A 24,129-nucleotide genomic window follows, 5' to 3' on the forward strand; every position below is an offset into this window, starting at 1 on the left:
AATTTGTTTTTCCACACTGCTACACTCAGCAAGGTCATCATTGTCCGGAAATGTGACAACAGCCAGTGAACCTATTGCAATAAGCATCAAGGACAGCAGATAATGTTCTCAGACTCAGTGTACTGCTGGACCATTTTGGGACAGCCAAAAGTCAACCACATTGGTGTTGGCTCTGAATTTGCAGACAGGACCTTTGCCCAAGGGGACCCTGAGAGTGAATTGATTTTTAATGACAATCTGGTTACTGCCACAGAGGTAAGACTCTGACGATCCAGTTGTTGGATGCAGAATCCTGATGGTCCAGCGTCAGGCTCACTCTTTAGTCCGGAACGTGAGCTGGGGGTCCAGAGTGTGAGTGGAGTGTATAGCCAGAGGACTGGGGGCTGCATGTGTGGCCAGAGCTGGGATCAGGGGTCTGGAACACCAGAGGTCAGGAACTGGGTTGGCTTACATCTGGAGGTGGGCTTACATCTGGAGGTGGGCTCCACAGGGAAGGATTGGACCTGTGACCATATTTACCCTTCCTTTAAGTTGCCAGGTTCACTGACAAAGTTAATACATGACTGACGGGTAAAAAGGGGGAAATAAAAGTATGTTTGGGTATTAATAAGAACATCCAGTAGTCCAGAATGTCCGCTGGTCCGGCACCACCTAAATCCCGGGGTGCCGGATTATTCGAGCTTTCCTGCCCCAGCCTTTTTTTTCTGTTTTGAATTTATCAGCTGAAATTAAAATTCTTGTCTGCTATGGTGAGATATGATTGCATGTCTAGGTCATAAATTCAGGCCCTGGATTGTTCATTCAGTTCTTTAACCACCTTTTACTGTGCCCTTCCTATAGAAGATGAATGCTTGACATATTTGAAGCTTAAGATAAACTGGATAAACATTCATAAGAAAGAACTTGAAATTTTAAAGAACTGTTCATGTATTTGAAGCAACATAGAATTTGCATGATATTAAATACCTTCAAAATGTAGTCACTGCTGTAATGTCATTGGGGAGTTGCTTTTTGCGCAACAGGATTCCACCAAAAAACAATGTTAGATAACCAGTCAGTCCATTTTGTTAACTGTGTGGTTCAAAGATTAAATGCTGGTCAGGACACCCCCTTGGTCTTGCACAAACGTTATTCAGTTCCTTAGATGGAACTCTGCTGGATGCAGCCAGTAAGACAGTTCCTCCAACAATATAGCAGCCCCTCAAATCTTGTGCTCAAATCAGTGAAGTAGGGTCTGTGTTGTGATTTTAAAGAGACCAGCGCTGTAGATGTGACAGGTCTTTATTCAGTACAAAGCAGGCACGCAGAAGAGAACTGGTGGAAGAACCTCTCTGAACTTAAAGTACGTTAAGTTTTTATACCTTTTAAGCCCAAGGATAGCAGCAGGTGGTTAAATATGTTTAATAGTTACAATTGTACAGTTCACTTCAATATTTTGGGTGTGGACAAATGGCTCCATAGAGTTACGTTTTTACAATGGGAGCACATCTTAACTGAGAGACCAATTCAGAATATTATTTACAGCGTGGTAACAGGCCCTTCCGGCCCAACGAGTCCGCGCCACTCATTTTTTTAAACCCAAATTAACCTACCCGTACGTCTTTGGAATGTGGGAGGAAACTGGAGCACCCGGAGGAAACCCACGCAGACACGGGGAGAACGTACAAACTCCTTACAGACAGCGATGGGAATCGAACCCCGAATGCTGGCGCTGGAATAGCGTCACGCTAACCGCTACGCTACCGTGCCGCCTTTGTCGAAACTTTGTTGAAACAAGATAGTAGTTTACGTCAATATTCTACAAGCTTCTGAGTACAAAACCCAGTCACCCAAAACATCCTTCTTATACCAGAGTATTGTGAGGGGTGGCTCTTTGGACAATCACCTTAAAGTATGACTGACAGAACAAATATGATCATGACCTTCCTTGATCTCGTTCTAGAAGTTTCAATGCAGTCCTATTAACATCACCCTACTGTCTGTATGTTTGGGCAAAGCATATGAGAATGTCTCATGGTCATGCCAGTTTCCAAAGCATTTCTTTTATGTAGCCTCCTGCTGTGAACCACAGTCAGTGTTGTTTCTTTAAGCAGCTGTCCTTGTAATTTCAAAACCTATTACTCTTTGTGGGTTACATTTGAAAGCACTTTGAAGGCTGGTTCTTGTCTGCATTAATATCTACACTTTTATACTCTCTGACTACGGCTGCTGTTCCCCAACAGCCTGAAAACCTGATTTTACAAGTGCTGGCATCTGTTGATGTTCCATTACACAATTTTGGATCTTGTTCAGGAGGTTCAGTATTAAAATTGGAGTTATTTTAATAAAAGGAGTACTGTTAAAACCAGACAATAGAAGATTTGATTTCCATTTGAACATTGGCTACTTTTCATGTATGTTATTTTGCCAAAATAAATGTTTACGGATTCTGCTGTCCAATTAATTGTTGGCTGTTTCTTTTTAGAGTTAAACACCAAGTGGAGTACCTGGGTTTGAAAGAAAACATCCGAGTGCGACGAGCGGGCTATGCCTACAGACGGGTTTTTAAGAAGTTCTTACAAAGGTGAGACGTCCTGTGAGAGAATTAATTTCACTTTCAATTCCTTACCTTCTAGCATTGTTTTAGACTCCTTTTCCTTTCTCACTGATTCACCAGCTTCTCTTGCACAGATAAAATCTAGTTACAATAAGTAAGTTTGTTTTTGCCAAGGTTCGTATTTTTGCTCCTGACTGCAGCAGAAACAAAGAAATTTCGGTGATAACCTTGTTCAGGTTGTCCACATTTCATGCGTGCACTGTGTTTGATACATATTTCACCTTCCTAGGAAAGGTACCACTAGTTTGAGTTGGACCCAAAGTGTCCAACGTGTACATGTTCTTCTGGTGCTCTACAATTGGGTCATTATGCTTCCAATAAACTTCTTCAAACGAAAATATGAATTTGGATCTGATTATTTTGATCTGAAAACGATGGGCGAGACTCCTTGAGGGTGATGGAAAAAGTCTCCAGTGAAAGTTCCTTCAGTCCATTGCGGAACTTCTCTTTCCTCCGAGCCACTTGTTTTTTTTAAACAGCTGTCAGCTTTGCAAGTAGACCCAGTGTCAATTAACAATGGGGCAAAACACGGCATCCCTGACAATGCAGCACTCATTTAATACTGCACTAAGATCAGGATACTCTCTATATTTTAATTCATTCCACTTAAGATAATAACACTGTGCACAACCAGTATTTGCATGTGAAGTCTCCTGTCATGGATTTATGTTTCCAACTGTGTGTACACCATGGATGTGACCATGTCTATTTATATTAATCCCTGGAGAAATCATATTTTGTGAAACTAATGCTCTGCGTTTCGAATAAACCAAAGTCACCAACACCATGCTGTATTAGAACCATAGTTTCTTGACTTCAGGTGAGATTAACTTCCTTTTGATTTTATGAATTAGTTAATCATGTTAAAGCACTGAGCATCTATACCTAGTGTTTATTTTGCAGGTTAATGGGATAATTGTTAATTGCTCTGAAAGCAATAATTTCAGCGTTCTGCTTTTTCATTTTGCACTCGTTGCTTGTCAAAACTGTATAATTGGGATGGAAGTCAGCCATCAGAAAGTTGCATTTGTTAATGCATTTTGCTTTTCCTAATCACATCTTTGAAATGTTATTGGTTGCCTTGAGACTTAGACAAAGGCTGTTGGTACATGCTTGTTCATAAAGGCTACACGTCAAAAAGAGTATTACCTAGGCATGTAGTTCTTGTCTTTCTTGCAATAACCCTCAAAATATCACTCTGATATCAAAGGCAACTGAAGAGAAGACTTTTGCCATCAACTTTGCCTTTTTTTTGTTCTTGTATTTTTTTTTCAGCAGGCTGATGATATTGAGGGGATAATGTCATCTGTAAAAATACTCTTTCTAATTCTAAGGGACTGTTTGAACTGCAGAAGATAATAAACCTGAAGCATTGTAAATTGCATTTTTAAATCAAGTTTAAGCCTTATCCAGTGTACTTCTGAACCATCTTGTTTATCGGAACAATTAATTAGTTGTTTTAACTGCTAATTTATGTTGGCCTGCTAAGTCTTTAGAACCAGGCTTCTACACGTCTGGATTGTGTGTGGGAGTGTAGCATAATTCTCCATTTTATTTAGACATCACAGAAAGAATAAAATGCATAATTTATCTCTCCAACTTTCCTTGGCTAAAATATTTAATCGAATGTTTAGTTTTATTTAATTATAACTAAGGTACACAAGTAGTGGATTCTAAAGGAGCAGAAAAAAAGATGCAAACTTCTGAAACTGTTGTTAACCGGGAGAGTGGTGTGAAAGCCATGCCTTATGCAAGTGATTGTTGCCATAAAATCAACCTGTAAAGTTCCCAGTAAATTCACACTATGAATGGAATATTTGATTTCTCAACCTTTCTTTGGAAAAGCTGATTACTTGAATATTTTGCTTAATTCAAGACTATTAATGTACGGGTGTCATTCTTCTAGTTTTATTTACTGGTTCTAATGATGAAACCAAAATGATAGTGTTATGTAGATGTGGCTAGAAATTCTTTATGGTAATACATTCACCTGATGACCAAAATAGTAATCACTTGAATGTGGGATAAACCTGAAGCACAGACAATATCTATACAGTTGCATTCTGAGAAGCTGTTGAGCACGGAGTAACCAGGGTGGAGTGTGAGTTGTTGAGCTTCTGGAAGTATGGCTTCTGGTGTAAACACTGATTGTGGAGAAGAGCCAGCCTATGAAATGACGGCTGTGTGTATTTTTTTTGGCTTGGCCATGGCACAAAGGGCTTGCGAGGTTGAATAATGAAGGGACTGAGGAGAAATGAGGAGCTTAATACAATGAGGTGTAGCTTTATCAGAAGGGAGAATGGAAGGAAAGGGTGTTGTGAGTATGTTTGTGGAGTGTGGGTGTAGAGACCTGTTTGACTAATTCAGACAATTTACAATCGGAATCTTGACAGGCACCTAGAGCTGGGATATTATTAAAGTGAGGTATTCTTTGGCTCTAGGGTTCCTGCATGAATTACTTAAATTGCACAAAATTACTGCTGTCATTTTACTTAGAACATAATGATTTAGTGCTAAAATTACCTCTGGCCACAAAGAAAATTGGTCAAGTGAAGTTGTTGTAACTTCGCCACGTGTGTGGGCCCTGGAGGGTTAATGAAGTTTTGTATTCATCAGCTCTGCAAGGATCAATTGAGTTCTTTGTAAACACAAAAAAGTTCCCATGTTGACCACAAAAGAAAAGTTTATAGACTTTTCATACTATTTATCCGTATATCGCTCATGTTTAAAACAAAATCTCTAACTGCTTACTTTAGCTTGAATGCAAACTGTTAGGGAAAGTGAAACTATAGTTGGGGAACTGTATAAAGGCATTCTCTGAGAACAATGTTGCTAATGCCCCTTATCACTGCAGGTATGCTATCCTGACTAAAGAGACGTGGCCTTCCTGGAGAGGAGATGAGAAGCAAGGAGTGATCTTTCTCCTCCGATCTGTCAACATGGATCCAGATCAGTACCAGATGGGGAAAAGCAAAGTCTTCATTAAAGCTCCTGAGTCTGTACGTGAACTCATTTTACTTTACCTGTTCCCTCCCCATTGTCACTGCTCAGTGATATGATTGCAATGCAGAAGGAATTCACTTGAAAGGTTTGCTCCACCCAAGTCATAATTGTGGGTTTTGTGGGTTGGAAGTCAATAAGCCTTTCAAAATTGTCTTTCTCCCCCTGCCAAGCAAGTGCGTTCTCCTAAGCATGAAGTCTCTTTGATGTTGCAAATTCACTGGCTGTCCTTTCTCTTTCATTGTGGTATCTGGTAAACCGTATTATTCCTTCCTCATCACCTACTCACCTTTTAAGTGGAATAAATTGTTGTGTCAGAACACTGGAACAGAATGAGATCAGGACTTTATGGGCACCTCTCTGAAAGGAAAACATCAAATCGGCAGACGTTTATTCACAGAAACTCTTTGAAAAGCTGCTTTCGTTTTCCTGTATTGGGGAAGGATGGAGTTCAGCCTTGATGGACTGACCATCTGGTTTGTCCATAATGTGGGTGGACTTTATCCTTCAAAGTAACTGAGCTGGCCGAACTGGGATTCTGCAACTGCCAACTTTGTCTAAGTTTTTCTTGGCTCTGGTGTCTGAACCAAGATTGTTGAAATGGCCAAAGGCAGAACATCTCACTGCTGCGAGCAAGCTGCCTCAGTTTCACTGTGATTCTGAGCCCTCTCGTTAACCTCTCATGTGTTCTGGGAATCACCTTGTAGCGTTGGTGATACCACAGACCTTAAACTCCAGATCCTCAATGTCCTAATAGGTGAGTTTGAAAGGTTGGGTGTGTAGTTAATCTCAGATAGTTGTTGTCAGGAAGGACTCCATATATTTAAATAAAATAGAAGATCTTGGAAATGCTCAGCAGGTCAAGTAGCACCTGTGGAAACAGGAACAGTTATTGTGCCAGATTACACTGCTGGCCAGTACGTTCATCTCCCTGCCCCTGTGCACTGCAGCACAGAATGCACTGGAGCTGCATTAGCTTTTGGCAGCAATGCCTGATGCATCCAGTGTTTCTCCATTCCATTGGTTTTGATGGAAAAGTAATTGGAAATCAGTCTTTGTTTTAATTAATATTAATTATTTAAGTTAATTGATATAAATGAATGCCCTTAAATTAATTTATTATTTTAAAAAATTACTAAAGTTACTAACATATATTTAATCAATTTTTATCTCTCTCTGATCTTCAGCGATATTTAAAGATAGTGGAAAGGCTTTTGACAGCATATGCTGTCAGGAGGCCATCAGGGCGGAGTTCCCTGAGAACAGGGACCCTCTCTCAGACCACTCCCCTCTGCAGACAGCCGTGGAAACAAGGCCTCCAAGATATGGGGAGCCACGCAGCTATGTAAGTCCGACCATGGGGATCCCATGGGCAGGGACCCCAAGGCATGGGCCACATCAACCACATCTGACCCAGTGTTTCAGGTGAACGATAGTCACCTGGCCTTACCGGCCCTTGGCCCCATCCTGTTATGGATCTGAAACACTAATTCTTTTTCTCTCTCCAGATGCTGAGTATTTCCAGAATTTTCTGTTTTGTTTTCAGATTTGCAGCATCTGCTGTATTTTGATTTTGGCTCAGTGTACTGAATGTGGGCATTATTCCTTACAAGGTAGCTCAATCATTTTTGGAGGCACTTCTTGTTCCTTTGTACCAATCTCCACTTTAAAAACCTCTGCTGAAAATGTACCCGATGAAGGACTTCACACCAGGATTAATTTGCTCCATCTGGACGAACTAGATACTCCCAGATACCCAAAGTAATCTTGCAAACCTCCAGAATGTTTGATGCATCCTCGTATCCTGTTACTCAGTCTTGGTCAAATGAAAACCGATCTTCCTTCAGTAGGATTTACCTGCCTGATGCCATCATTTCCCACGTGCATAAACTGACTGTTGTTGGGGGAAGTTACAAATTAATGCTTTTGCCAAAGACTTGAGTTCAACTTTGCTCATTAGTACCTGATACATTGAAGCATGTGGTTTAGGCTCAAACCAACAGATCAGTCTTATCAGACCTTGACCCACAAGTTTTTCCGCACTATATTAACCGTCTATCCTTAGTGATGTGTAAGATAGTTGGTGTGTGAGTTATCCCATTCCTGGTTACTGTCCCAAGCATTTTCACTGAAATTGGCTCCCACATTTTCAGAGTTGATAGTTAGCTGGTTAGGTGCCAATATAACATATCCATAAGAAAAAGGACAAAGTAGACAGGACAATTGGGTTAAATTGGTAATGTTGGTGATGCCTTTGTACCAGTAAGGAACTTAAGTCACTTTCACTCCTGCAATTTGTCCTGGGAAGAAAAACTTCTCTGGTCTAATATTGTGACTTGTGAACTTTCAACCTGCTGGTCTATGTTCCCAGGGTAGCTTATTTACAGTTACTTCAATGTTAATGCTTCACTCCACAATTAGTCACAGGGGATGTCTTACAATTTCCTTTTTATTTCAAAGGAGTGCTGAAAATCAGACAGTATGTTTAGTCTCTTTGAAACAAGACTGAAACTGGTTGCAAGTTGACAAGAGGAAATGACGAGCTGCTGAGAAATGCCAGCAGGGTCTGTTTATACATCAGCACTGAAAGCGCAAGGCAAACTTTGTGGCAAAGTGAGGCAGGGCAGTGGATCAAGACTGTCTGGGCTGATTACTGTAAAACAGTCTTCTTGGCATGTAATCCAACACTAAAATCCACGTTGCCAACTCTCAGGAGATCCCCCTTCCACATCCTGCTGCTTTTACATAAAATAGAAGCCTTGTTTGAAACTGCTAATCTACCTTTGCACATCAAAGAGCAAACCAGAGCGTTATCTTTTTGCCTGCTTTTGTTTTGAGCTTTGGGTTTTAAAAGCAGTCCGCTCACCTCCAGTGTTACGGCCCATGACGGTGTAAGACTGAGTCAGATAATTTTGCAAGATGCCAGTACTGAATTCATCTGTGCTGATCTGACCTAGGGTGAGAGAAGGTGGCAAGTACTTCAGCTGCCCGAGTTCAAGGAGGGGAAAATATCTTCCAACGATCATACCATTCCTGATTGTTGGCATGGGTGAATGGGGCAGCACAGTAGCATATTAGCACAGTAACGCTATTACAGCGCCAGCGACCTGGGTTCAATTGCGGCTCTGTCTGTAAGGAGTTTGTAAGTTCTCCCTGTGTCTGTGTGGGTTTCCTCCGGGTGCTCTGGTTTCCTCCCACATTCCAAAGACGTACAGGTTAGGAATTACGGGCATGCTATGTTGGTGCCGGAAGTGTGGCGACACTCGCAGGCTGCCCCCAGCACATTCTCAGTAATGCAAAAAGACGTGTTTCACTGTGTGTTTCAATGTACATGACTAATAAATAAATATCTTATCTTATATGAGGAAGACATTGGCTCAGCTACTTTGCAGTCCTCTCCCATAGTCGGAACCAAGCATGGACACTTGCAGACAAAATTTACACATAGAAAATAATTATTCAGACAGGATACCAGAGGGTAATCAGCTTCCATGAACCAAAATAAGTCAGTGCCTTCAAGAGGGTAGGGAGAAGTGTTTAGCACATTTATGAAGATAAGATGAGATATCTTTATTAGTCACATGTACATCAAAACACACAGTGAAATGAATCTTTTGCTTAGTGTTCCGGGGGCAGCCCGCAAGTGTCGCCACACTTCCGGTGCCGACATAGCACGCCCACAACTTCCTAACCCGTACGTCTTCGGAACGTGGGAGGAAACCGGAGCGCCCGGAGGGAAACCCACGCAGACGCGGGGAGAGCGTACAAACTCCTTACAGGCGGTGGCCGGAATTGAACCCGGGTCGCTGGCGCTGTAAAGCGTTACGCGAGCCGCTGCACTACCCTGTCTGCCCATGGCCCATGCCCAGAAGATGTGCGCTTAAGTGGTTGGACAACTTCAACATCTTTTGATATTAATGAGCAGGTTAAACAGACCGTCCCTTTTGCCAACAGGCGTGCAGCCAGTTTTGCAAACTTCCCAACAACTGTCATTGTAAATGCTCGGACCTTAAATCAAAGAAGGGTATCACTTTGCCCCAGGTCTCAGTTTCAGGGCACATTCAGAGCCTGAGAGATGTGGTTACACCGAGAATGACCTGGTGAGAAGGGTCTGGGACACTATCACCCCTTCCATTCATCCCTCACCCGACCTCAGTCTGGGCGGATAACTTGAAGCAATAAATTTGAGTAGACCTTTCAGGTCTTAATCTTCTTCCTCTTCCACAGCTGTTTCTACTTGAGGAGATGCGGGAAAGGAAATATGATGCATACGCCCGGGCGATTCAGAAGGCATGGAGGAAGTATGCTGCAAGAAAGAAATATGTGCAAATGAGAGAGGAAGGTAGAGCAGACCTACTCCGTGTCTCTGGGGCAGTCCCAGTAACTCTTCTACTCTGCTGGTGTAAACTGTGAATAATCAAACCCTATGGACCAGGATGGTCCCAGCTCTGTTCTTTCAGTGTCCTGTTTACATGCAAACAGAACATTCCGTGCAACTGACCTCCCTTCATTATAGAACCCTGTCAGTGACTTTCAATTACTTCCCCTCTCCCCCCCCCCCCCATTATTTTATCCAGCTTCCCCTTAAATCCATTTCTGCTTTTCAACCCAACCATTCTCTGACTAAAGAGGTTTCTCCTGAATTCCCCACCAGGTTTATTACCGCCTATCTTAAAGGCTTATATATTACGCATTCATGTCCCACAGCACCTTAGAGACAATGAAGTACCTTTTGAAGTGTAGTCACTGTAATGTAGGAAAGATGACAGTCAATTTGCAAACCACACATTGCACAAGCTACAATGTAATCACGTCCAGATAATATGTTCTTAGTGGGGTTGTTTAAGTAATAAATTTTGGATTGTTCCTAACTCCCTGGTTCTTCTGTGAAATAATGTCATGGGATCCTTTATGTCAACCCAGAAGAGCAAATGTAGCTTTAGTTTAACATCTCTTCTGAAAGTGCTGCACTCCTTGCATTGGTCAGTCAGACTACATGTTTGTGTTCCAATCTCCGAAGTGCAAATTGAACCTTACTTTTATATTCTCTGGTTCTGGGTCTCCTGCAAGTAGTAATCTGTTAAACGCTCTCATGATCTTGAATACCTCATTGGGGATTTGGGTGATCTCAGCCAGAGGAGCAGCAGAATCATTACTCTAAGGTTACAGTCAAAGGTTCCAGAGTACAGATAGGAAAATCAACCAGGTTCCCAGTTCCCATCTCAATCTCCCAGTCAAAATGTTCACCTTGCTCCATCAGGCTTACTTGTGCCTGGTTGGATCATCCATTAACACTTGCTGACAAGGCCCACACTGTAAGAACAGACCTCCCTGTGAGAAGAATGCAGAAAATCAGAACTTGCATACTGCTACAGTTACTGTTTATTCATGGCTCTCAATTGCAGTCTTAACATTTTTTTAGCATATTTCAGCACATTAGAAAGACTAATCTGATCTTAAGTCTGACTTGTTTTCTCCTCAGCGTCTGATTTGCTGCTCAATAAGAAGGAAAGACGGCGAAACAGCATCAACAGGAACTTTGTTGGCGATTACATCGGAATGGAAGATCACCCAGAGCTGCGGCAGTTTATAGGAAAAAGGGAGAAGGTTGAGTTTGCAGATACTGTTACCAAATACGACCGAAGGTTTAAGGTATGTCTAATTTTAACTAACCCTGCCCACTCTGCATGAAGAGACTGATTAATGAAATGATCTATATATTGTCACGTTTGATACCTTATCAGTATTGGGACACACCTAGAGAGGTGGTGATACTGTGATGCATGGTAGTCTGCCAATTTTTATTTTCCACCATTTAAAAGTCGTTCTTCATTTTGCCAGATAGCCTTGAATATTAAGCACAGATGAACCTAGTGGGTAGAAATCAACAAGTTGGAAAATTTGAAGTTATATATCACCATCATGGTGAGGACAAACTCTCTGGAGATGTCATCAAGGAAGAAATAACATAGGACTTGCATTATACACCACCTTTTCAAGGTCGCGGGTCATTCTAATGTACTTTATAATGAAACAATTTCATCAAGTAGTCAGTGTTGTAATGGGGAAATACAGCAGCCAATTTGCACACAGCAAGCTCCCATAAACAGCAGTGTATTAATGACGGGATAATGTTTTTGTGATGTTGATAGCAGGCTGACTATTGCCCAGACTTATTTCTGAACTCTCCTGATTTTTTCTCCACTCAAAAAGCAGCACTGATTACAACTGATGGAACAACCTTCACAGTAGCCCCCCCTGCTGTCCAACCCAGGTCCTGCTGCATGTCAAGGCAGGTTACATTGGAGTGGGAGCCTAATATTGGTATATTGTGGCTTTTCAGAATCTTTTATTGATAGAAACAAACTAGTAGTTTTTGAACGTTCCTAGCTACTGGTAGACACTTCAAAGAATGTACTAAAAATTTAATCATGGAATATAAATTGTTGACACAAGAGGTTCTGCAGATGCTGGAAATCTGGAGCAACACACACAAAATGCTGGAGGAACTCAGCAGGTCAGGCAGCATCTATGGAGGGAAATGAACAGTCGATGTTTTGGGCTGAGACCCTTCATCAGGACTGGAAAGGAAGAGGGCAGAGGCCAGAATAAGAAGGTGGGGGGGAAGGAGAGGAGCACAGGCTGGCAGGTGATAGGTGAGTCCAGGTGAGAGGGGGAAGGGAGGTGGGTGGGGGAGGGGGGGAAGATGTATTACAAGCTGAGAGATGATGGGTAGAAGAGGCAAAGGGCTGGAGGAGGATGAATCCAGTAGGAGAGGGCAGTGGACCATGGAATAAAGGGAAGGAGGTGGGGAATTAGATAGGCAGGTCATGAGGTTGAGGGAGGGGAACGAGAAGGGGGGAGGGGCCACAGGAATAAGGGAAAACAAAGCGAGGGGGGGAATGGGAGAGGTTACCGGAAGTTAGAGAAATCGATGTTGAGGCTGTCAGGTTGGAGACTCCCAAGGCAGAATATGTTCCTCCAACCTGTGTCTGGCCTCAACATGGCAGTAGAGAAGGTCGTGGACAGACATGTCAGTATGGAAGTGGGATGTGGAGTTGAAGTGGGTGGCCACCGGGAGATCCTTGCTTTTGCGGCAGACGGAGTGAAGGTGCTCGATGAAGCCGTCACCCAATCTGCGTCGGGTCTCACCGGTGTAGAGGAGGCCGCACCGGATGCAATAAATGACACCATCAGATTCACAGGTGAAGTGCTGCGTCACCTGGAAGGACTCTCTAGGGCCCTGAATGGTGGTGAGGGAGGAGGTGCAGGGACAGGTGTAGCATTTAGTGCAGTTACAGGGATAAGTGCCGGGAGGGTCATCAGTGGGGAGGGATGAGTGGACAAGGAGGGAGTGATCCCTGCAGAAGGCGGAGGGTGGGGGACGGGAAGATGTATCTGGTGGTGGGATCCCTTTGGAGATGATGGAAGTTGCGGAGAATGATGTGTTGGATGCAGGGGCTCGTGGGGTGGTAGGTGAGGACAAGGGGAACCCTGTCCCTGTTACATCAGGGGGGGAGGGTAGACGTACGGGAAATGGAGGAGATGCGGATGAGGGCAGCATTGATGGTGGTGGAAGGGAAACCCCGTTTACTGAAAAAGGAGGACATCTCTGATGTCCTGGAATGGAAAACCTCATCATGGGAACAAATGCAGTGGAGGTGGAGGAACTGGGAGAAGGGGATGGCGTCCTTGCAAGTGACAGGGTGGGAAGAGGTGTCGTCAAGGTAACTGTGGGAGTCAGTGGGTTTGTAAAAGATGTCGGTGGTTAATCTCGGAGGTGGAGACCGAGAGATCCAGAAAGGGGAGGGAGGTGTTGGAGATGTACCAAGTATCTTCTAGCTACCACCTCTCAGCTTCTTACATCACTCCCTTTTGTCCCCCCTCCCCCACGCACCCACCTTCCCCCTCTCACCTGGACTCACCTATCACCTTCCAGCTTGTGCTCCTCCCCCTCCCCCAACCTTCTTATTCTGGCTTCTGCCCTCTTCCTTTCCAGTCCCGATGAAGGGTCTCAACCCGAAACGTCGACTGTTTATTTCCCTCCATAGATGCTGCCTGACCTGCTGAGTTCCTCCAGCATTTTGTGTGATATAAATGGTTGCAGTCTCTTTCTTACCTCCACACTTTTCCCTCCGCTGCCACTGGCTGCTCGCCTCAGTACAGCTGTGCAGGCAGAAAGCTTCTGCTGCCTCACCTCACAGGAAAGGTATAAAAATGAGTATCCTCCAACTCTTCCGCCAAGCAAGCCTCACTGCACTATCAGGAGCAGGTAACATTTCTCTTCTCATTCCAGGGTACTGAGGCTAATTATAGCATAGACAGAGCTTTGAACCAGGGACCTTCACTGATCATTGCATCGAATCGTTTATCCATCCATCTGGACACCTCCATGTCTCCTCTTTAAAACATAAACCTCAAAGACATTTAATCAGGGCATCAGGTTATTTGGTGGGATCGTTGGGCTAGATCATGCTCGACATGGCCCATTGACCTGAAATATTAGGAGTCTCCCTCTCCACAGGTACTAGCTGACCTGCTCACTCCTCTTACTTTTTTTTTAACTCTGCCTTATGCCTGAGAAAACTTCTGCCCAAGTACTGAGCAGAAGAAAAGGACTGGACACTGTATCATGGTCTTTTGTTTCTCAGATGCTGTACCGGGAATTTTCACCAGGGAGAGGCAGAGACCTTCGCCAGTCCAGCCTTGTGAAGCAGAGCTCAGCCCAGACACCCACCCAGGCCACTTCAGGTTTTTTCCCCACCCGTGACCCAATCCAGAGGCATTTGCAGGAAAGCAAAGGGAAAGCCCTGCCATGCTACACTCTCACAGTTTCTGATCAAGCACAGAGGAGATGGCAAATGAGCAAATCAGCGTGACGCAGATAAAATACTCAGGCTCAATCCGACACAAGGGGTTGGGTCCCCCTGGGCTTAGGGCAGGGTGAGGTGAAGGCAAGAAAGGGATGTGAAGTCTCCAAGTACAATTGGATCGAGGAAGGAGGCAGCAACATGCCAACTGCTTCTGTGTGTGCTGGGACCCTGCACAGTTCTGACCGGCACCTGGCTGTATACGGAGGTCAGAGCTGCGCCCTTTGTAATTGATTTATCCGTCATCGTTCTCCAGAGTCAAGGAATGCCCTACCTAGATGAGGTAAAAGGGGCTGTTAGCACCTGTTCAACCGAAGCCCAGAATAAAGAATACTCCAGCGTTCAGCCAACCGTCCCCATTCCTGAATGGGACCTTTATCCACAAAGAGCTTCTTGCCTGAACTGCTACCATAGAACAATACAGTACAATACAGGCCCTTCGGCCCACCACGTTGTGCCGACCTTCAAACCACTCCTAGGATTATCTAACCCCTTCCTCCCACATATCCCTCTATTTTAATAGAAACCTGAAACTTAATAGAAACCTCATACTAACCTGTAAAAGACTCAGAGTCAAGAATAGTTAGATCTGTTCTCGGAACCCTGCTCTAATTTGGGTGATACTTCATTTGCCTGGTGCTTGGTGGGGTAATACTAAAATGAGGCATTCTGTCTTCAGAGCATAAAGCGTGACCTTGTCCTCACACCCAAGTTCGTGTACCTCATTGGACGAGAGAAAGTGAAGGAAGGTCCTGCCAAGGGCCAGGTGAAGGAGGTGCTGAAGCGGAAGATGGAGTTGGAACGGATCCTTACTGTTTCTCTCAGGTAAGTCAGGGTGGCTGAGGAAGCTCCAGCAATCACTGGCTGCTTCAGTTTTCAGATTCCATATTATACGTACAGGAGTTTTCACATGGTCTGTCTCTGTGAAGTCTGCATTTCAGGTTAGGGCTTCTCAGTTAACCAATGGGGTTGAAGCCTGCCCCGGTAGGCTGTGTTTGTTTCTCTTCTGAGGATTGGCACAGTACACGTCTCCTCAAGGTGGTGAATCCAGAACTCGGGGCACAAGTATGGGGTAAAGGTCAGCCATTTGGGACAGGGATGAGGAAAAATTTATTTATCTGAGGGATGTAGGTCTTTGGAACTCTCTACCTCAGAGTGGTCTGCATGGTGAAGTCATTGTCAAGGTCAAAGTCGAGTTTATTGTCACATGCACAAGTACATGTATGTACAGGTGCAATGGAAAATTTACTTGCAGCAGCATCATATATACTGTAAGCATCATTTACAAGGGAAACATAAACATAAATTATACATAATTTTACAAGAACACATTAGAACAAAAAATAACAAGGTCGATTTTAGTGCAAAGTGGTCGTAGTGTTACTATACTAGGGTAGTGATTAGGGTTCTGCTGGTTGGTTCAAGAACTGAATGGTTGAGGGGAAGTAGCTGTTCCTGAACCTGGTGGTGTGGGACTTCAGGCTTCTGTACCTCCTGCCCGATGGTAGATGTGAGAAGATGGCTTGGCCCAGATGGTGGGGATCTTTGATGATGGATGTTGCCCTCTTGAGGCAGCGCCTCCTGTAGATACTACCGATGGTGGGGAGGGATGTGCCTGTTGTGTATTGGGCTGAGTCCCCTACTCTCTGCAGCTTCTTACCTTCCTGCGCATTCGAATTGCCGTACTAGACTATATTGCAACCAGTCAGGAACACTTACAACAGTACATCTGTAGAAGTTTGGTAACAAGCGGAACCTCCTTAACCTCCTAAGAAAGTAAAGACACTGGCGTGCTTTCCTTATGATTGCATCTACATGCAGGGTCTATGCAAGGCTGAGTTTGATAGAATTTTGGACACTCACAGACCAAATAAGTTGGGCTTGGGCTGGAGGGGGAGGAAGTGCCAAATCTGCCAATCATTGAATGTCCAAGCAGTTTTGAGGGGCCCTGTGAACTACCCCTACTCCTTGACTTCTCATTCATGCCCCACCTGAGAACCTAATCCATCTGGCTTTGCATGGCAGCTGTGTTGCATTCCAGAAGATGGTGTTCATTAGATGAGTGTGTGAACCTGGGTTCCCGGGCCAGCACAGTGCAACAGTTGGTAGAGCTATTGTGGGGAGAATAAAATGGGACCAGCATAGGATTAAGTGACGCTCAGTGTGGAAGTCTGAAGGGCTGTTTCCGTGCTCCGTTGTTCTATGACACCATCAGCTCCACAACCCTTCTTGAGGAAGAGTTCTGCTGTCAATGACAACTCTCTTCCCTTCTGATAGTGGGACCGGCTGCTGATGGTTAGCACAAGGTATTTCACTTTGGCACTAACAACGGATCTCGTTACTGTGCAGCACCATGCAAGACGACTTCTTCATCCTCCACGAGCAGGAGTACGACAGTCTGCTGGAGTCTGTCTTCAAGACTGAATTCATCAGCCTCTTATCGAAGCGCTATGAAGAACGGATGCGGAAGAAGCTGCCTCTGCGGTTCAGTAACACGTGAGTACTCCCCAGACTGAGGTTTGCTCTGACCCTGAAACACCACTGGATTAATGGAACCTGTCAGTGGATGCAACGAACACTGTACTGAGTCTGATCTCTTCTCCTTAATCATTGTGGTCCTTTGGTGTCAGCCATGGCCCAATGGTTGACACCACATCCCCCCCCCCCCCCCGAGACACATGGGTGTGGGTTCAAACCCTGGCCGCAGAATCGGAACCCCCTCCAGTAACCGTCCCACCACTGATGTCAGGCTCACCGGCCTGTAGTTCCCTGGCTTGTCCTTGCAGGTTGACACTTCTTCACAACTGTAAGGGGTTGCTGCACTGAACTAATGTCAGACTGGGACTTGCAGATGAACGGAAAGTCCTGTGGCAGTGTTCTGAAGAAGAGCAACTGAGTTCTGGCCAACATTATCCTACAAACTGCTGATACGCAACCTACTTTGTTGCTGTCAATGGGACTTCCTTTCTGCAGCAACAAGGGTCACACGTCTCACCCTCACGGACACCCCGAGACTGTGCAGGCCCTGCATAAACGCTTCCGTCTTCATTCACTTGCACTTTTGCCCTTCCTGCTGCTCAGGCTTGAAATGAAGGTGAGGAAGGATAACTGGGGTCCCTGGAGCGCCGGAAGTTCTCGACAAGTTCAGTTTATCCAAGGCAATGGACAGGTGGCTGTGCTGAAGCCTAGCAGTAAAACCCTGCAGGTCAGCATCGGGCCAGGACTGCCGAAGAACTCGAGTAAGTGACACATTCCCTTTATGTGGCTCTGTCCCAGCGTACCTGGCTGTTGTACGAGGTCCTTACAGGAGCAAGTACTATCAGTCTTGTCCGCTGAGGTACTGTGAAAGTAACTTTTTGTAACAAGTATAAACGTTGTAAGAAGTTCTTCGATTCTGCATCATTATTGGTCCAGTCATCAATGCTTTGTTTAATCTCCTGCTCTGTGTTGAGTTTCCCAGGTATAAACTTATGAATAAAAACAATCCTGTTAATATCTTGCTGAAGGATTGTTGGTGTTCGGAAATCATTCTCACCAGCTACCAGGTGGTGTTCACTCTCCACACCAGGGTGGTCTGGCCGTACTGCAACAGTCTCACGGAATGGATGTTTCAGGAGCTAGACCGAGAGGGAAGCTGTTCCTTGTTAATTCCCACAGTACCAAAAATTACATTACTATTAAAAGAACAAAAGGGCAGATTCACCCTGTAAACAACAACAACGCCACACTGTACTGATGGACAGAGCTGACTCAGTCTCATGTGTGTGTACATGTGTGTATGTGTATATTTGTATACGTGTGAATGTACGTGTGTGTGTGCATGTGTACGTATATATGTTTGTGTGTATGTGTGTGTCTGTGTTCATGTGTTTACATGTGTGTATACATGTATACTTATGTGTACGTATGTGTGTGCACGTATATGTGTATGCATGCGTTTGTACGTGTTTGTGTGCAGGTGTGTACAACAGACGACCCAGCACTGATCCCTGCAGCACATCATTGGTCACAGGCCTCCACTGCCACCCTCTGTATTCTTCTACCAGGCCAATTTTGTATCCAGTTGGCTACCTCACCCTGAATGTCATGTGACCTCACCTTACAAACGCACCTATCATGCGGGACCTTACCAGAAGCCTTGCTAAAGTCCATGTAGACAACATCTACCACCCCACCCTCTTTAATCCTCATGGTCACCTCTTCAGAAAACTCAGTCACATTCACGAGACATAATTTCCACTACACAAAGCCGAGCTGTCTATCCCTAATCAGCCTTGCCTTTCCAAATGCAGATAGATCCTATCACTCAGAGTCCCCACCGGTAACTTACCCGCCACTGATGTAAGGCTCACCCTGCCTTGACCTTTCAGCCCTTTCTGAAATAAAACAACATTAGCCACCCCCCAGTCTCCCATAGCTCGCCTGTGACTAAGGAAGTGACAAAAATCTCTGCCAGGGCCCCAGCAATCTCCTCCCTTGCTTCCCGCAACAAGTTAGGGTACACTTGGTCAGGCCCTTGGGATTTATCCATCTTTATGTGCCTCAAGGCTGTCAGTTGCTTACTGAATGTCGATCACTCTTACTCTAGGGCCCACAAAGAGGAACCTGATGCAGGTGAAACAGACTACAAGGCCACAGATGACAGCCTATCCTATGAGAGCTGCTCCCCCTCCTCCAGGTAACTCGGCAAAGGCTTCGATTTCAATCTGGACCTGTCAATGTTGGAGACCTGAGGAATTCTCTGGGGGGAAGAAAGTACAGGGTGCCAGGATTGGCCTGGTACCTCCAGCCAAGGATGACTTACTCAGATTTCAGATTAGTTTATTGTCATATACACCAGGGTGCAATGAAATTCCTTGCTCGCGAGAAGCTCACAGAGTAATCAGTGTATGTGGCAATAATAAATACAACAGTGGCTACAGCAATGAGCATGAAACAACAGGAAGGTGCAGAGGTGATGGTGCAAAACGAAATGCTAAAGTGGCAATGATGGATTAACCGGAAGAGGTAGGGTAAAGCGTCTGAAAATGTGGTGACATTACCGGGAAGCGGGTGTAGAAGTACGTGTCCCATACCCGTGTGGCAAAGGAGGCCAAAGTAGGAGCTGCAAACTCTCCCACAGCTGGGGCAGGCTGCTGGCAGGGCGGCTGATGGGCGGGTGGGTAGGTGATGGGTGGGTGGGTGGGTGATGGGCGGGTGATGGGCAGGTGATGGGCGGGTGATGGGTAGATGGGCAGGTGATGGGCGGATGATGGACAGGTGATGGGTGGGTTATGGGTGGACCAGGAGGTAGTACACTCCTTCTGCCATTTACACTGGGTTTCTGCACAATCTCAGCAAATGGACTCAATGCCACCTGGAATGTTCCTTCCCCACTTTGAGCAGCCATGGGCCAGCCATTCACATGTTGGGAATGTTACACTTTTTAAGGAACCTTTGAGAACATCCTTGAATGCTCTGTCCATCTGACAGAACTCGGAGCAGAATGTCTGTTTCGAGACACTGGTGATGGCCCTGTGAGTGACACGGCCTGTCCCTCAGAGCCAAGTGAGCGTTACTGGGGCCTCAAGGCTGGGGATCGTGGCCTGGGAAAGGATGCTGATATTGGTTGGCTTATCCTGTCAGCGGATCAGAGGATTTTCTAGATTCAGCTGTGACGGTATCTCTGGTGCTGCGAGGTGCCTGACATCAGATTTTGTACCAGGCTTGAGATCTTGATCGTTAAACACTGCTCTCCTCACATGACCGTCAGCTCTGCCAGTGTACTGAAGGCGGCGGGGAATTTCCTGTCTCTCTTTGTGGAGATGTGGCCCCTGAGCTGTGGGGAATGATTCATATTTCCCCGCAAACTTTATTCATTTCTGGGACACAGGGGGAGAAAGTCATCAGGCATTTTGGAGATGTTGTTTGAGGCTTTTTGGAGCACTTTTCTAGATAAAATTAATGGAGGATGTCAAGGTGGGGTGAGGCTGCTTGATTATTAAGAATCATCCAATCAGTTAATAATTTGTTGAAGAATTAACAAAGTAGGTAGATCCTTGTAATAATAGGCATCTTCGGCAGCCAATAGAGAGGAGTGGGTCAGGGTGCCTGGAGGCAGGATATGCTGAAACTTCCAGGAATATCCAGAATTAGCAACCCAAAGAACCAATTAGCTTGCTTCTCAAAATGGGTCAGCACACGCTCTGGACTATTCCTGATCTTGGCATTATCCTGCAACTGCTGTACACGGTCACATGAAAGTAGGCCTGGGCTTGTTGTTGAGGAGCCTGGGGATGTTCACGCACACAGAATGGTGCCTTGGGTGATGCTGTTGGAACCCATGTATCGGTTTGGTGCCTTTGGCATGGAAATGGGAGAGAAATTGGAGAAGAGAGTTGAGTTCCAGGTAGTTTCTAAGAATGGGATTGTGCTTATTTTTATTACTTAGAGCTACTTTTTCCAATTATTAATACTTTGGTGTCACCCTAAAGTTCAGGGCTTATACTCAAACCAACACTTTGGGCAAAGCATGGGCAAGTTCTTTTCCCACACTGCAATCATTGCAAATGTCACTGTTTAAACCAGAGCTGTCAGTGTTAGGAGGCAACACTTGATTTTCTTTCCCCTTGACCTGTTTCTCCAGCCATTTCCCTTGTCTCCCGAACTGCCAAGGGGCTCTGGGTCCCCACATGTTGTTCAAGCACAGAAAATGCTGGAAACACTCAGCAGGTCAGGCAGCATCCGAGAGAAATAGTCAATGCTTCAGGTCTGTGACACCTTGTCGGAACCGGGAAAGAGAGAGCTGCAAATTAGTTCTCAGTAGAAGAGAAGGTGGCCGAGGGATGTGCAGAACAAACGGACGAGTCAGGGTGCAGACAGTTAACAGCATGTGAAGCTTTTGGGCGTGTGTGTGTGTGTGTGTGTGTAATGAGTGTAAGGTAGGTGGGATCTGTCCCGCACGCTAGACTTGTGCATGTAGGATAAGAAAAACTCAGCCAACATGAAGTAAAAAACAGAAAATGGAAAATGCTGGGAAAGCTAAACAGGACGGGCAGCACCTGTGGAAAGAGAAACAGTTCATGCTTCAGGTGCGGGACGTTTCATCAAAGCTGAGAAAGAGTGAAGCAAGTCTGTATGGGGAGCAGCGAAATTGGCTGAAACCAAGGGAAAACATAGGAGTGAAGTCCTATGGCAGGTGAGATATGGTAGGATAGCTGTGTAACTTGTTGTGGATCTGGTGTAAGAGGACATGTTGAGCAGGACAGAGGGAATAGGTAGGCAGGTGGAAATGGTTCTGATGTAGACAGGACGAAAGAGCACGTTACGTGAGGTGAGAGAATTCACTACGGGAGACTGCTTCGTGCCCGTGTGGAAGATGAGGTGGTGCTCCTTGAGTGTGCTTGGTGACAGTGCAGGAAGCATCAGACTGGGAGTGGGATGGGGAATTAAAGTGACAGACACCTGGGTGCTCGGGGTCATTCCCGCAGGTATGATACTCCACAAAGTAATCAGCCAGTCTGTGTCTGGCTTCTCCGGTGCAGTTGAGACCACAGTGTGAATGCAGTTCACCAGATCGGAAGAAGTGCCAGTGAATCGCTGCTTCACCTGGAAAGACTGTTTGGGTGACCACTTTGCAGAGCAGCTGCGCTTTCTTCCTGTGCCTGAACCATTTCTGCCTGCCACCCTTTTTCTTTTCCTCCCTGCGATAGTCTAGCCTGCTGGACACATCTCAGTACAGCAAAACACGCCGGCAACAAATCACTCAACCTCATCCCACCTGACACAAGACTTTACCCCTTTGGACAAATTCCTTTCGTTGGACCCATCACCCTCGTCCACCTTCACTGTTACCCAGACCAACTTATTTCTCTCTTTCTCATGTCCGATCAACATCAGCTGCTGCCTGACTGCTTAGTTTTTCCAGTACTTTCCATTTTCTGTTTTTTATATAACTGAGTTGGCTCAGTGTTTTCTTTTCCTGCAAGACTAGTCTGCTGGGCAGGTCCCATCACCTTACCGTTAACAACTCGATACACAGACCTAGAATCTTAAGGGACTTATAACTATCTCTATTCCCTTTGTTCTGCACATCGCTTCCCCCCATCTTCTCTCCTACTGAAACATAACTTGCGCCTCTCCCTCAGTTCTGATGAAGGGTCGCAGACCAGAAACATTGACTGTTTCACTCTCCACAGACGCTGACTGAGCTGCTGAGTGTTTCCAGCATTTTCTCTTCTTGTTTCAGATGTCCAGTGCCTGCATCTTTTTTTGATTTTCAAGACAGGTATTGGTTATGTTCACCTCAGCATTAATCATGAGTGAACCTTAATCCTGAGGGTTGGCTGGGGATCTCAGAGGTGCCACAGAAAAGGTCAATTCTGTCCACACTGGATGTTCAATCACAACCTCTTCCAGTAGTGTATGCTTTAGAGTGACCAGTGCTATCAAGCCTTACCATTTCTTCCATGGGCCTGGAGCCCTGGGTTTTTGCTGTACCTCTGCGCCCATCCTGATTGGCATCAGTTGACTCAAAACAACCTAGGAATCAAGCTCCACACTGGATAAACTTGGTGAAGAGAGAGATACCTGGCTGAGATTGATTGAAAACCTACTGAAGCTTAATGTGGGGGAAGAACAGCTCTGGGTGTTGAGTGGTAATGACAAAAAAATTATTGCGCCTAGTGATAGGAGTGAAGACCGAGGTGCAGCACGGCAGAATGTCGGACTGTGGAACCAAAATGAATATCTCAGTCCAAGTGACTGGGTTCCAGAGTCTGACGTATCCGTTGAGGCCAAGTGATGTATGGAGAGGGGAAGGGTGAATGTCTGAAGTTGATGACTTTCCGTCAGAACCGGAAGGTGTTCGATATGAGCAGGTGTTGAACAATGACAGAGTCATGGAAAACGGAGTGGGGAAGGAACAAAAGGGAGGGTGGCCAGAGTGTCAATGTGATACAGTGAAGTACTTTGCTGTAATCCTGGCCGGTGTCATTGCTGTACATAGATTCATAGAGTTATACAGCACGGAAACAGCCCAACTCGTACATGCCGACCAAGATGTCAATCTAAGTTAGTCCCATTTGCCCACGTTTGCCCCATATCCCTCTAAACCTTTCCTATCCATGTACCTGTCTTTTAAATGTTGTTTGTCTCAAAGGGATATAGAGTGACAGTCACTTTAGCTTTTAAAACATGACGATAACTGATTCCTCTCATTCTCTTTTGTTCAAGGTTTCCACCAGAATGGAGTCCTCAAGGGTCCACAGAACAATTCCCAACGGCCATCCGTAAACAACCGGACCAACCAGCGAGTCCCGCACCAGAGCGCAGCTGCTGGTCGACCAGCTTTGCCGAGACCGGGCACCCAGCTCAGAGACAGGAATGCCCGGGTCCAAAACAATCTGGATTTCTTGAAAGTGCCTGAGCAGGGAGCTGCAGGGTAAGTGTAGCTGTGGGGGTTCTAAGCTGCTGCCACCATTTTCCATCTCCGGGGAAATAGGTGGCATCTGATTACGTCCCCTCCACTGTTGGATGTATTGGGATCCCATTTAGGGGAAAGACTCAGGCTGATTTAGAAACCTCTGCACACCAAGTGCTGAATAATCTCAGGGGCTCTTCCCATCCTGTAGTATAACAGGCTCTCTGCTAACTGTGGCAGGCTCTTTTGATATTGTCTTCTGT

The 24,129-nt window shown here is 45.4% G+C and overlaps 1 protein-coding gene across 2 annotated transcripts in view; it reads left to right on the forward strand.

Annotated features, from left to right (window-relative positions):
• Positions 1-24,129, forward strand: part of myo1ea (myosin IEa) — a 122,076-nt gene that overhangs the window by 92,349 nt on the left and 5,598 nt on the right. For both annotated transcript variants that reach the window (XM_052040347.1, XM_052040348.1), the window contains 9 exons: positions 2,465-2,563; positions 5,451-5,595; positions 9,824-9,938; positions 11,079-11,248; positions 15,146-15,291; positions 16,816-16,962; positions 17,548-17,705; positions 19,055-19,144; positions 23,680-23,887. In XM_052040347.1, the coding sequence (XP_051896307.1) occupies positions 2,465-2,563; positions 5,451-5,595; positions 9,824-9,938; positions 11,079-11,248; positions 15,146-15,291; positions 16,816-16,962; positions 17,548-17,705; positions 19,055-19,144; positions 23,680-23,887 (1,278 nt within the window). The remainder of the gene's footprint in view (positions 1-2,464; positions 2,564-5,450; positions 5,596-9,823; positions 9,939-11,078; positions 11,249-15,145; positions 15,292-16,815; positions 16,963-17,547; positions 17,706-19,054; positions 19,145-23,679; positions 23,888-24,129) is intronic.

Source organism: Pristis pectinata, chromosome 28 (genome assembly GCF_009764475.1).
Source record: "Pristis pectinata isolate sPriPec2 chromosome 28, sPriPec2.1.pri, whole genome shotgun sequence".
Lineage (NCBI taxonomy): Eukaryota > Metazoa > Chordata > Chondrichthyes > Rhinopristiformes > Pristidae > Pristis > Pristis pectinata.